The 14470-nt window shown below is 40.9% G+C and overlaps 1 protein-coding gene across 1 annotated transcript in view; it reads right to left on the minus strand.

Moving 5' to 3' along the window:
• Dnah9 (dynein axonemal heavy chain 9) overlaps nucleotides 1-14470 on the minus strand; it is a 346197-nt gene that overhangs the window by 50896 nt on the left and 280831 nt on the right. The window contains exons 57-59 of the mRNA XM_059270927.1: nucleotides 7812-7952; nucleotides 2989-3159; nucleotides 1006-1128 (exon numbers count right to left, since the gene is read on the minus strand). Coding sequence (XP_059126910.1) covers nucleotides 1006-1128; nucleotides 2989-3159; nucleotides 7812-7952 — 435 coding nt within the window. The remainder of the gene's footprint in view (nucleotides 1-1005; nucleotides 1129-2988; nucleotides 3160-7811; nucleotides 7953-14470) is intronic.

Genomic DNA, 14470 nt, shown 5'->3' on the forward strand with positions numbered 1-14470 from the left:
AGGGATATCTGCAAATCATTTCTTACAATTGCTTGTGAATACACAATTACTTTAAAAAAACTGAGTAAGAAATATAGAGAAAGCTGATTATCTTACTTCAGATGTACACTTTTTTGTGCTATTAAACATTTGTACAATGTGAGAACAAATATGGGAGATCATAAGCAGGGTTCATCTTACAAACATTCTATTCCATATGTGCCCATGGGTATGGACTAGAAAGTTGCCTACATAGCATGCAGCTGTGGACTCTCTGGAGCTGGAAGTCACTTATCCCTCATTTCCTGGCAGACATCGGGTCTGGTTCTGAATGTGGAATCAGTCCCTACTGAAAACACTTTAGAGTTTGTGATCTTTTCAACTTTCATAAAATACTAACTAGACTGATCGGCCTAACATGGATTTGTGTCCTAGATTTGCTATTTGAAAGTGGTAGGACCTATGTTTCATGTTCCCATGTGAAATGGGAACAAACAAGACCTAGTTCCCAGATGGACAAGAGGACGAAATAGTAGTGTATGTTCAATGAACTCAATAGACATGCACTATTCTTAAGTGCTGAGAGTCGTGGGTTGGAAAGGATCCTCTGCTTGGGAGTTTCAGCCCAAACAGAGATACTCAGCAGAGCTCTGGTACCTGCCTGACTTCCGGAAGTGGTGTGACAGCATCTTCATAAGAGTCCCTGGGCTGATCTGAGGAACCCAGATTCCAGCCCTAAGCGTTGGCAGATGAAAGACAGTTTAGCTGGCTAAAAAACCCCCATCAGCACTTTCAGCAACCCCTTCCCCGCTAAAGGGATAGCTCTCACCCCAAAACGTACTTGTTTCTTCTCAGCAGGCTTGGGAGGATGAGACTGTTGTGGTGGTACTTGGAAGGGAGGGAATGCATCTGTGTTCAACACAACTCTATGTTTGAACTCGGAGAGAGACACACTGATAATATGAGGACATATATTTAAGTCAAGCCTTTGAGAGAACTTGACTTTTTCTGGGGGTTGGTACTGACCTTGATGCCTCCCCAGGCTTGGTGGGAGAGGAACTCCATTGGGCTGGGGGTTCCTGTCTGTACTGGAGCCCGAAGCAAGAAGTCTAACTCTGATGCATTGACTTCCTGGTTCACTAGGAGAATCTGCAATGTTGAAAAAAATAACCCTGTGATTCTTCAGCTGTGGTCACGGAGGCTGGAGATCTTGGGGATTGTCACTCAGTGTAATTACTGCTGCCTTTAGCTCGAGAGCTTGCCCATCAATTTTGGCTGTTTAAAGAGGGTGGATTGGAAGTGTATATTCATGCAAATTTCTTCTGTGTGCATCTGTTTTCAGCCAAAACACCAGAGCGACTTAAATGCACACAGAGGATGACTATATATCTTGGTTGGAAAGTATTATATATCAATCATAAGAGCCATGGAGTATGTGCCTGCAATTTAATTGAGCAGATGACACATACAAACGACATGATTTGAGGTAAGTGTCAAAGCGACATATGAATATATGCAAAATAGAAACGCATATATAAATCAATAATGTGGAAGGGATTCTGAAGTAGAGGAGTGGCTAGCAGACAGAAGAAGGAAGATTAATCCAACTAAGCTTTCTGTCTTGGGGTCTTGGGCAAGCTAAGAGACGGAGATATTGAAACAGGCAGAGAGAACTTTCCAGCCAAGGGGGATTGAAGGTATAGGGGCTTGGAGGGCTACTTAGAGAGGCGTGTGCACAGGAAAGAAAGCTTTTGGCTTGGCTGTGGATAGGATTCATTATGAGAGGTGGGACCCAGGTTTCTTTGTGAAGGTAAAGCTGTCTGCGCTGGAGCTGGGAATACAGAGGACGAGTGATGTAGGCATGCTAGCATGCACCCATGAACTCAGACACTGAAACATACAAACAGCACAAATGGATGACAGGCTATTTGACTTTTAGCATCGGAGAGTGCCCTGGGCTCAGAGAGCCTGTGCTATATACACTTACTTATACACTGAAAAATCCCAGTTCTAAGAAGGGAGGAAGGTCTGTATAAAGAAGCGACGTTTCAAGGCTTTTTGATGTTGGGATTAAGTAGCAGATCAAGGTTTCTTCCTAATGATGCAGTGACATGGCAAGTCCTAAGTTCCCAAGCTTCTAAGAACCAAAGCTGTTGGAAATATCCCAAATATACAGCAGCTACAACGATAGAAAGCACTGTATGGCCAGCGCCAATTTGATTGACTTGTAGTGGTTTCTGGAGTATAGCATGAATCTTAAAAGGTCTTATTAATAAGATCAAACCTGAGGCCAGTTATTGGGGTGAATTCTGGAAGATCAGAGAAGCAGAACAAGCCACAGCTACCTCACCTTGTTTATTCCTCAGCTGATCCTGTTTCCTCAGGCTGGAAGCCTTTGAGTCCTCATCCAAATGGATCTCAGCTGAACTGCTACTCACAGCCCGAAAGCTGAACCAGTCAAAATGCTTCTAGTTTCTGGTCTTCACTCCTTATATATCTTTCTGTTTTCTGCCATCACTCTCTGGGATTAAAGGCTCACTTCTTGGGATTAAAGGTATGTGTCACCATGCCTGGCTGTTTCCAATGTGGCCTTGAACTCACAGAGATCCAGAGGGATTTCTGTCTCTGGAATGCTAGGATTAAAGGTGTGAGTGCCACCATTTTCTAGCCTTTGTATCTAGTGGCTGTTCTGTGCCCTGACCCCAGATAAGTTTATTAGGGTGCACAATATTTTGGGGAACACAATACCACCACACTGGAGTACCAATTTGAAAAGAATCTCAGATTATCCAGTTTCAGCTGGAAAAAGCACAATGATTAAGGAAGTTTGCTCCTAGTGGGACAATGGTCAATTAAGAGTGTTTGCCATTTGTTGGACAATGGTGGGTCAGTGCATGCACACTGGCCAGGTTGGGCTTGTTTGAGAAATGATAATGGAAGAGATTTCCTTAACATTTACTGACTGGATGGTAAATGTGGCTTGTGGAAACAGTTTTGATTTGCTTTTACCTGAAAGGTGAGCTGGGCAAGGTAGGTCAGCTTATCACACTCGAAGAGGCCACGCGTGGTGTACTGGTACACTGAGAAGGTTATGCTGTCTATTAGATTGGCCACTCTCTCTTTGACGCTTTCACTGGGAGCTGCCTTCTCCACAGCTTTCTGGAAGACAATGCTGAAGGCCTAGGCGAGAAGATGAATCATAGGCGATGTATAAAATCCTCTTTCCTGTGAAGATGATTTTAATTTTCTAGTCTACTCATTGAAAGCTTTTTCCAGCACTTCTTCCTAAGAAGAGACACTAGTAAGAAGCCGCCCTGCTATTAGGGACTGGAGAGATGGCTCAGAGGTTAAGAGCACTGGCTGCTCTTCCAGGGGACCCAGGTTTGGTTCCCAGCACCCACATGGCTGTTCACAACTGTCTGTAACTCCAATCCCAGGGGATCTGACATCTCCTGAGGGACCTGACCTGTTATTAGCTCTTAGTCCTTCTTGAAACTCATATTGGAATTTAATCCCTATCCTGGATTCTTAAGAGGGTAGGCATTTATTTTGACTATGGCATTCAGAGGTGGGGTCATTGGGAGATGAAGTCATCACAGGTAGGTCTTCCATGACTGAATCTTGGTAGCTTTTTATAGGGAGAGAGAGCAGGACACAGAGGTATGCTTCCTGTTCCAAGTGATGTCCTATGCAACTTCTGAACTCTGCCAACAAGCGGACTGTCACTAGATCTAACCTTTAGACCTTGGACCAAGAACTGTGTGCCAAGATAAACTTCTCATCTTTATGACTTACCCAGCCTGTGGTACTATATTATTAGCAATACAAAATGGTTTAATAAATGCGCATATTGAATGCTGATTAGTGAAGTCAATGAAAAACAAATGTGCTGCAGCCAAAGGACTTGATCCAGTAAGTTTTTATTGGATAATTATCTAAATACAAAGGTGATACAGCCAACAATGACTATTTGAGTTAGTGATGTTATCTAATAGATGACAAAATTCTTGTGGCATAGAGAACATGTTCTAAACAACTTCATTTTCTGAAACTGACCCAGGCATATAGTGGGTAGTGAGAACTATTTCAGTTTATGACTTTTCTATCAAAATCTCAGATGCCGTAGGTCTATTTCTATTAGCTTTGCACTCGTTCTCCTAAGTCCTTGTATCTTTTGAGCTTTTGTCTCTTCCTGAAGTGGTAGGAGCACAGCCCCCTCTCAATTTCTTCTCTGAACTACAATAAGGGCACGGTAGGAAATTAAAATTATGTGACCAATAACCTATCAATGTAAAATTAGTGATTTCTTAGAAAAATAAATGTTTGGGATACTACATTTTAAGTATGATATGGAGAGAACAAATAGTGAAAGGAAATAAAAACCAGTATGTTATAACTGGACTTAACTCTTAGTTCTTAGATCTCTGCTCTTTGCTCTATTTTCCTTTTGTGGCTCCAAGAAGGAAAACAAAAACCCTTTAGTCTTTATAACATCAGCATTTGAACCCCAGTGGAAGCTATGTAAGGTCTGAGTCTTGGTGTTCTTCATTTAAGAATGCGAGATGAATATCTCTCTCTCTCTCTCTCTCTCTCTCTCTCTCTCTCTCTCTCTCTCTCTCTCTCTCTCTCTCTCTCTCTCTCTCAGTGCTGAGGTGTTTTTTGCTAATGAAGTCCTTGGAGCTTTCTTCATTTGCTGATGATCTCAGCAAATCTTCTGCCCATACCTGACCTAACCCGTTGCAAGGTTTACCTTCCCTTGGTAGATTTTAAATGAAATAATAGCTCATTAGAGGCTGTGGGGCTTCCACTTAGAGCAAGTGCATAGAATGGGGTGGTTAGCTTTCTTCAGGTCATTACTGCCTATTTCTTCTATCCAAATTCTATCCAAAGGCAGCGGTCAGTAAAGAACCTGGAATCACTGAATTTGAGTAAGGTGATTCATAACTCAGGAAAATACCTAGAGAAAACGTAAATCCTGGCTACACTTTGCCTTTCCTTCACACTGAGTGTACTTTCATTGCTAGTTTCTCCTACTGTTGGTGTGTGAATGGGTCTGAAGCTGGGCCTGATCCTCACATTCACCCCCAAGAAGGTCTCTTCTCCACAGAGGGTTTTGTCATGGACTCTGGCTATCCTTAAAGATCCTCAGTAGCTGTTCTGAAACTTTTAGGGGCTAAGTCAATTTTCTAACCAAGTATTTTTAAAAATTCTTTTTACTTATGTGAACATGATATGAGCACTCTGAGAATAGGGCTGGCCCTTATGCTTATATGTTCCAGAATCCCACTCATGTCTTACTTAGTAGAAGGATCCGGAAAACACTGAGTGGATGACTGTGTCCTGCTAAGGCCTGAAAGATACTAGAAAAAGTTTAAGGGGTGCTCAGACAAGGGGCTAATAGTCAAATGCTTTAAGGAGCCTGACATATAAAACCAAAAAGGAAAGGGTTGGGGCCTCACCATAGAGAGCACGCATGGCCTAGGGAGCAGCAGCCTTAGCTTCAGCAAATGCGTACCATGTGGACAGTGAGAGCACTGTTGCCAGACCCTGGAGTCATGTGAAGTCTCTATTGCCATAACTTCCTTCAGTGTGAGAGATCACATTCAGGGCCCCATACGTGCTAGGACTAGGTGCTGGGTTCAAATCTCTTTATCATAATTGTAATTATTTTTAAAGAGTTATTTACTTAAATTTTTGTCTGTATGGATCTTTTGCCTGCATGTATATCTGTGCACCACATTTGTGCCCTGTGCCCACAGAGTCCCGAAGAGTTTTCTCTATCTGTCTTCCCTCCCTCCCTCCCTTCTTCCTTCCCTCCCTCCTTCTCTTCCCCTCCAGCTGTTGTTTTGTATTTCCCAAGATCCTTTCATAACTATGTAACTATTACACATTTAAATCTGTTTTTAAAGATCAAGTTGGTTAGTAAACAACTGAAAATACATGTAGCACAAATTGTTAGAAGGTCTTATTAATAAAAACAAACCCAAGGCCAGTTATTGGGGTGAACGCTGGAAGATCAGAGAAGCAGAACAAGCCACAGCCACCTCACCTTGCCAGTTCCTCAGCTGATCCTGTTTCCTCAGACTGGAAGCCTCTGTAGCCTCATCCAAGTGGATCTCAGCTGAACTGTGCTGCTCAAAAGCCTAAAAGCTTAACCAGGCTAGTTCCTGGTTTTCACACCTTAAATACCTTTCTGCTTTCTGCCATCACTTCCCGGGATTAAAGGCTCATGTTGCCATGCCTGGCTGTTTCCAGTGTGGCCTTGAACTCACAGAGATCCAGGTGGATCTCTGCCTCTGGAATGCTAGGATTAAAGGCGTGTGTGCCACCATTTTCTGGCCTCTGTATCTAGTGGCTGTTTTGTTCTCTGACCCCAGATAAGTTTATTAGGGTGTACAATATTTTGGGGAACACAATATCACCACAAATACATTCTCCTTTCTTTTTTTAGACAAATTCTGCATACTAGACTGGTCTTGAATTTATGATTCCATGTGCCTCAGTTCCACACCTTAAGGTTGGCATTACAGGTGGGCATTACAGGTGGGCTAACATGCCTGGTGACCTCTTCCTTTTTTAGAAGTCATGCTTCCAAGCCTCCTGCATCAGAATGCTATCACTGCAAAACAACTTACAACCTGTTTTTAAACTTATAGTCACAGGTTTCAGGTGAATTCTTGTTTTCAGAAAGCATCACTGTGGCAGGTTCCTGGTACTTAGAGTGATTTCCAACTACTCCTGAACTAAGGACATCATCCCATAGTTAGCTTATGCTCATTTTTATGCTGGCCTTTTTACTATCTTATAATTCTTTTGCATGTTCCTATGAATGTAAGCTTATGTTTCTTTTTTAAACCACAAAATATCATAAACACAGTTCATCTGAGCTGCAGAGACTTAAGGCTATAAGAGAGAGACTGGGAAATGGTGACCTGCCATCTCCCATTCAATAAGCCTCAGGGATTGGAAGCCCAAAGATTTCTCAGTTTTTTTGTCACCAACCCTATACCTTGGCCTTGGCATCTACATGTTGATTTAACTAGAACTATTTTATGAAACTGAGGTGTGCTCTCTGTGTGCATGCATGTTCCATTATGAAAGAAATGCCTGTGTTTGTGTCTCTGTATCTGTCTCTCTTTGGGCACAACCTTTCTGCTTGTTGGTTCAAACCTCTGTTCAGAACTTCACCTCCCCCCATGACATATTAGTGCCTCTTTAATTATGGTCTTTTGATGAATGCACGAGGGGATAAGATGTACTTTCAGAGAGTCCCAAAAATGTAAAGGTCTTTATTTTTTCATGAGTAAGATTAGTTTAGTCAGCACTTAAAATGTGCTAAGAACTTTAGTTTTATGGGTATTTTAACAACCCTAAGTAGTAGCTTTGGGAATATTAGGATAATAAGAAAAGTAATTTAATGCTGGCCCATCCTAATTGCTAGAGCTGGTCTTTCATCAATAAAAACAATATACATTTTGGATCTTCTCCACTACATTTTAAGCTCTTTGGGGACAGAATAGCTTCTTATACTTCTTCTGTTTCTTTGGTACCCTCTGATATGCATCATCCAGTATTAATGGATATTCAGTGACCTTAATGAACAAATGAGGCCAAGATTCATTTGCAGAAGCATCCTCTTCTGTTACAGTAAGTTATGTAAGATGAAACCAAAGAGGTGGGGTCTGTCCCATAGGTCTAAAGTCTCCCCTGGCTTTAGTCTGGAAGATCTGCCATCACTAATGGAATATGTGGGTAAGCTCTCATGGTGCCCTAGGTTGATGGTGCTATTTTGCTATATTATGATTATGGGAAAAACTCCAGGTGAAAGTTACCTTGAGGGAGAACTGGTACATTGGGTGGATCCTGCTGAGGTCATTCATGATGAAGTAGAGCAGAGATGCCCGGGCAGCTGCTGGCCGATAGTGCTCCCGAGCCTCATTGATTTTCACTTCGGTTAATTTGGCTTCCTGAACCTGGAAACACAAATAGCAGTTCATTGTTCAAACCAATCAGGACTTCAGGGAAGCAGCCTGGGCCTTCCATGTGAGCAGATACTTGTCTGCCTATGGAGTGCAGTGAACTGGGGTGATGTTAAGTAGGTAGAAGCTCAAAAAGTCACTATGGTATTCCTTAGTGGAACTCAAGTGTGAAAGATGATACACTCCTAGTTTTCCATGGCAATGAGGGTATCAGTTGAGGCTGACATACTTCCTGGAGTTGGGAAGTATGGGAAACTCTAAACACCATGTCTAAGGGGATAATTCCTTGGAAAACCAAGAAATGAATATAGTTATTTTTAAGTAAGTATAAATATAATAAGAGATAGAAATACATTCTTATGCTAAAGTAAGAAGTAGAAGTCCAGGAAGGAAGTGCAGCATAATTTTCATTCTTGTGAGTACACAAGTGTGTGTGCCTGTGTGTGTGTGATGCAGGGAGTTGATTACAGAGTCATGTACATGCCAGAAAGTATTTCACCACTGAGCTCCAAACTTAGCCCTTTCCTTAATTTAAATTGAATAGTTACATACTGAGTCACAAGGAGAATCTCTTTCAGTGGGATATTTTGTTTTTGAGGAGTTCTTGTCACAGATAAGAAGAAGAGATTTAAGTATCTGGAATACCTATTTCCGTAAGATTGTGTCTCTACACATGGCCTTCAGCTTGTTTTGTCCTTAGATTCCAAAAAAAAGAATAAAACTACTGGTAACTGGAGAGTCCATCAGGAAAGAGCAATGATCATGATTCATGTTCTCAGATCAAATGATTACAAATTACAGTTGGAAGGTGTGGTGGTTTGAATGAGAATGCCCCCATAGAGAATGGCTCTTGTGTTTGAATACTTGATCCCCAGTTGGTGGAATAGTTTGGGAAGGATGAGGAGGTGTGGTTTTGCTGGATGAGCTCTGTCATTGACAGTGGGCTTTACAAAGCCCATGCCATTCTCAGATAGCCACCTCTGACTTGTGGAGATCAAGAACTAAGCTCTTGGCTACTGCTCCAGCACCATGCCTGGTCTCCTGTTACTCTGCTCCCCACCATATTGGACTCTAACCCCCTGGAACTGTGGGCCCCAAATTAAATGCTCTATTTTATAAGTTGCCTCAGTCATGGTATTTTATCACAGCAATAGGAAAGTAAGACAGACAGAAGTTGGTACCAGAAAGTGGGCTATTGTTGTGACAAGCCTGACCATGCTGGTTTTTGGAGGACTGTGGAAGACACTGGGACTTTGGACTAGCAAAGTAGTTGAACATTGTAAACAGGGCTTAATGGGCCATTTTAATAAGAGCACTGAAGAAAGCATTAATAAGTGCTGATATAGTCCATTATGAAGGCCCAGCTCAAAAGATTTCAGGGGAAAAATATTAGTAACTGGGTCAAGACCATTCTTTGTGATATTTTGACAAAGAATGTGGCTTATTTTTGCCCTTGTACTAAGAATCTGCCTGAGACTAAATTGAAGAGTATGGGACAAATTTCATTGGCAGAGGACATTTCAAGACTGCCTAATACTGGCTTTTTCACTTGGTTTTTAGTAATCACTCTTACAAAGATTTAAAATGAAAAAGAGCAAGCAGGGCAAAAAGAAACACAGCATGGTAATTTAGAAAAGAAAAAGCACCAGGAGATTTAATGTTGGAGCCAATGCTTGTTCTGAAAAGATAAGAAGAGGTCTGATGTGAAATGGAATAAAGGAAGTGGTGCTCTCATTGCAAGACTCAACTAATCCTGCAATTTGTAAAAAAGAAATTGTGTGCATCAATGAATCAAAGAGTATGCAAATGTAAATCAAAAATGAGGGTGAGGTTCCATCCCAAGCTGGCAGCAGTGCTTGGTAGCATGGGCCATGTGGTTCTGGCTTTAGAGTCATGAAGGATGTAGGAGTAAAGGGTTGTAGAGTCTTCTGTGGTTAAGGAAAACTGCAGAGGTCAAGTGTTTGGTTGGGAAGTCCCTGCACTGAGACCCAGAGTGGCCATCGTGTAGAGCTGAGAAAGTGAATTATATTGGAGACCTCAGGATGTTAGAGATGCCAGAGCAGTGGATACTTGCCAAGGACAGCTGCAGACAGAAGTGGAACCAGAAGAAGAGAGAAGTGTTTTGCAGTCAGCAAAACTGAAAGGGAAGAGCTATAAAAGCCCGTTGATATTGGACATACAACTACAGGATTTAGCGTTTGCCTTGCTGGGTTTCAGTCTTGCTTTGGTCCAGTATTTCCTTACTATGCCACTTTACCTCCTTCTTGGAATGTTAATATTTATCCTGTGCCATTGTGTGTTGGAAGCATGCAATTTGCTTTTTGATTTTACAGGGGATTACAGTTGAGAGACTGCCATGAGTCTCAGAAGAAATTTTGGACTTTGGACTTTTAAACTGTGAATGACTATGGGGACTTTTGAAATTAGACTAAGTGTATTTTGCATGATTATGTGGCCCTAAGCTTTGGGGGCTGGGTAATGGAATGTGGTGGTTTGAATGAGAATGGCCTCCATAGGTTCATATGTTTGAATTCTTGGTACCCAGTCAGTAGAAATTTTGGGAACAGGAGGTGCAGTCTTGTTGGAGATGTGTCACTGGGGGTGGGTTTTGAGGTCTCAAAAGTCCATGCAATTCCCAGTAAACTCTCTCTGCTTCATGCTCATTGACTGAGGTATAAGCTCTCTTGGCTATTGCTGCAGCATCATATCTGACTAACCATCTGGAACCATGAGCCTCCAGTTAAATGCTTTCCTTTTATATGTTGCTTTGGTCATGGGGTTTCATCACAGCCACAGAAAGTAACTAAGTTAGAACTGTTACCAAAGGAGTCAATTAGAAGACTTCTTCCACTCAGCACTTGGGAGGCTGAGGCAGGAAAATCACAAGATCAAGCAGCCTGGGCCACACAATAAGATCCAGGCTCTCAAAAACAAAGACCTCTTCTAAAACACTGCTCCCCTCCCCTCCTGCTGCCATTAAGAAACAACAACAAAAACCAAAAGCAAAAACTTCACAAAGGTTAGTACATCAAGAACTGAAGAGGATTAAACAACCTAAAAAAATAATTAAATAAGTGTACTTAGGAACAGTAGATACCCAAGAAAGCCTGAGGCAAAGACATTCCAAAAGGGAGCAGGTTTTACCTGAAAAAGCACTGAGAAGAATGCCTAAAAATAATACAGTTATTTAGATGAAATGGTTTATGAGTTATATAGAGTTGAAAATAGAATAAGGAAACTGGAAGGAAGGTCTGAAGAATGGTTAAAATCAGCTCAGAAAGACAAAAAGATGGGAAATTGTAAAAATTTGTAGGAACTGGCAGGTAGGATGAGGAAATCTTAATTTAACAGAAACATGTAGAGAATAAAGAAAATGAAGGAAAGGCAATGTCTGAAACTAAGAATTTCTCCCAATCAACAAAATATTAGAGCTCTTATTTGGAAAAAATATATCCTTCTTAAGAATGATAAATAAGGATGCATCTCTACCATATAGTGAAATTTTAAAACATCAATGATGACAATAACATATTAAAAGCAATCAGAAAGTATAATGTATCTATAAAAGAATAGTAATTAGACTGAAAACAGACTCTTAACAGCAATAAGAATCCACAAGATACATTATGAAATAATAACAAAAGATGCAAGGAAATGATTAAAATTAAAGTACTTGAAAATTGCTTTGGAAGATGCTAGATATATTGCTTAATTTTATACCTCATTAAAACATACATACTAAAGTCACATTTAAAATGAAATACATTTTGTATGTAAGCAAAAATGTATAAATAAAACCCAGTGAGCGCCTTTCAAATCTTCAAAGTCTAAGAGAAGAAGGATAAAGAAAAAATTAGTGAAGAAGGAACAATCTCACTCTACTTAGAATTAGTATTAGCTCAAACCAAGGATATATGCAAAAGCCTTATTTTACACAGTAGTTAGTATACTAATTTCAAAGTAAAACTTAAAAAAAAAAAGAGACTTGGGATGGAATTACTCTGCACAGGTGAATAACGTTGATCCCAGAAGATACGGATTAACATGAAAATCACAATACAAGGTATGGGCTATCTCCCTGCAAGTTACTTATTTAAAGATGCCTCTGAGATCCCCCAAACAACACAGGCTATTGTTACTGCCCTTACCACAATTATGTGGCAAGACCTTATTGCTGAAGGTAGCACATGCTGGTTGGAAGGACATAGAAATATCAACTGAAACCAAACAGCAAAATTTGTCCCTGCTGGCTAGCTTTCATAGTACTGGAAAGTATGATGTGACTGCTGCAGAGAAAAGGCACCAGTGGTCTTACCCAGTGTCTGACCCTGCATGCTGCAATGTTGACCTGCCAGGTGAGATATGTCCACTCACGCAATAGTGGCATGGCTGTTATGGGGTAACTAACCACTTTCTGGTCGGATTTGAGGCCTGCTCTGTAGGGGTGTATTCATGCTTGTTACTTTAATCCTCATCAAAACCCATGGCCAGAGAGGTCAAAGACTTAAAACCTGCTGTGGTTTTGCCAAATGGTCACAATATCAAGATGCTTTCTAAATATTCATGTTTACACTCATAGACCTGGACTCTCAGCCTTGGTCAGAGAAGCTTCTATCTGCAGTGAATAGGGGTCAATGGAGAGATACATGGATGCTCAAAGTGCTGAGAAGAAGAAATGGAGTGCTCATGCCTAAACAACACATCTATATTACATTCGAGGCTCACAGGACATCACAGAAGAAGAGACAGAAAGAGTGTAAGTGCCAGAGGTTGGGGAGTATTGTGAAATGCTGTCTTCTGGACATGACATAGCTATCAGCATCCTTAACTCACAGCAGCTAGGGTTACCTTCACAGGAGCTACAGAAGATGGAGCCAGCCTGATCTTGGCATAGACAGAGTAGATGATCTCTAAATTCCACCCCTTACTGAGGTGCTATTGGCAGTGGTTATGGTTGCTGGGGAGGGAGAGTCATTCTTTACTGAGGATATCAACCACTACCCAGGTTTTCCATGTTTCAGTGAATAGAGCCACCCTCAAGCATATGGGCAGCTCTAACTGGAATTACTGTTATCGAAGCATAAAAAGACATGAAGCCAGAAGGGGTTTGATGGAGTAATTCAATTTGGGAGAAGTTTCAGGAGAGATGAGGGGGTAGACATGTGCCTTCATCACTGTTATATCACTGTGAAAAGACACCATGGCCAAAGTAACTCATGAAAAAAATAATTTAATTTGGGGCTTCCTTGCAATTTCAGAGTTTTAGCCCATTATCATCATGGTGGGAGCATGGTAACATGCAGGCAGGTATTGGATCAGTAGCTGAGAACTACATCTTGATCTCTAGGTAGGGGGTGGGGGAGGGGGGGCTGGGCCTGCCATGGGCTTTTGAAACCTCAAAGCCAGTGACACATTTCCTCCAAGGAGGCCACACATCCTAATCCTTAAAATCCTTTCAAATAGTGCCACTCCCTGGTGATTAAGCATTCAAATATATGAGTCTATGGGGGTCATTCTTATTCAAACTACCACAATATGATATTTTATTGTATACATGTATGAAATTCTTAAAAACAATGAAAAATTTTAAAAAGTTTTATGAAAATGGTTCATTTTCTTAATGTCAATGAATCTTTTAAAGTGAAAGAAAAAAGATGAACATTTTTGTAGAGATGTAGAATGGAAATTTTTATGTATTGTTAATGGGAATGTAAAGTACTATAGCCAAGGCTGGAACACTTGAAGTTCTTGCAAGGGATCCTGGTTTGGTCCCTAGCATCCATGTGGTAGCTTATGTCTGTTTATAATTCTAGTTCCAGAGAATCTGGTACTGACTTCTGGCTCTGCAGGGTACTAGGAATCCACATAGTGCACATACATACATACATACATACATACATACATACATACACTCATAGACATAAAATCATAAATAAATATCTTTAAAAGTACTGTAGCCAATATGGAAACTAGTAAAAAACAAACAAACAAACATGATGATAAAACTGCACAGCTCATCTATGATCTACCACTGGGCACATATCTAAAGGGTGAAATCCATGTGTCAAGAGGTAGTTTACTACAAACAGCATTCTCAATTCACAATAGCCAATTTACAGAATCAACCAAGATGTCTATTGACACATGAATAGATAAAGAGAAATGTGGTAGATAGCCACAATGGAATATTATTCAGCTAAATAGAGGACTGTGGTTCGCTATTGGTATCAAAGTAGATGAAACTAGAGGCAACTGTGTTAAGTTAAACAAGCCAGGCACAGAAACCCTAACACTCTGTGTTTTCCACTAATTCGTGAAGCTTGGAAAATGGATGACATAGAAGCAGAGAGTGGATTGGTGATCGCTAGAAGCAGGCACAGTGGGGGAGTAATGAGAGGGGGTTTGATAAGAGATACCCCACACATATAGTTCTAGCATCCAATAGCCTAGAGTCTATAATAACTTATGATCTATTTCAAACTCACTAGGAGGGGGATGAAAGGCTGAAGAAC

The sequence above is a fragment of the Peromyscus eremicus genome, chromosome 8a (assembly GCF_949786415.1).
Source record: "Peromyscus eremicus chromosome 8a, PerEre_H2_v1, whole genome shotgun sequence".
Taxonomy (NCBI): domain Eukaryota; kingdom Metazoa; phylum Chordata; class Mammalia; order Rodentia; family Cricetidae; genus Peromyscus; species Peromyscus eremicus.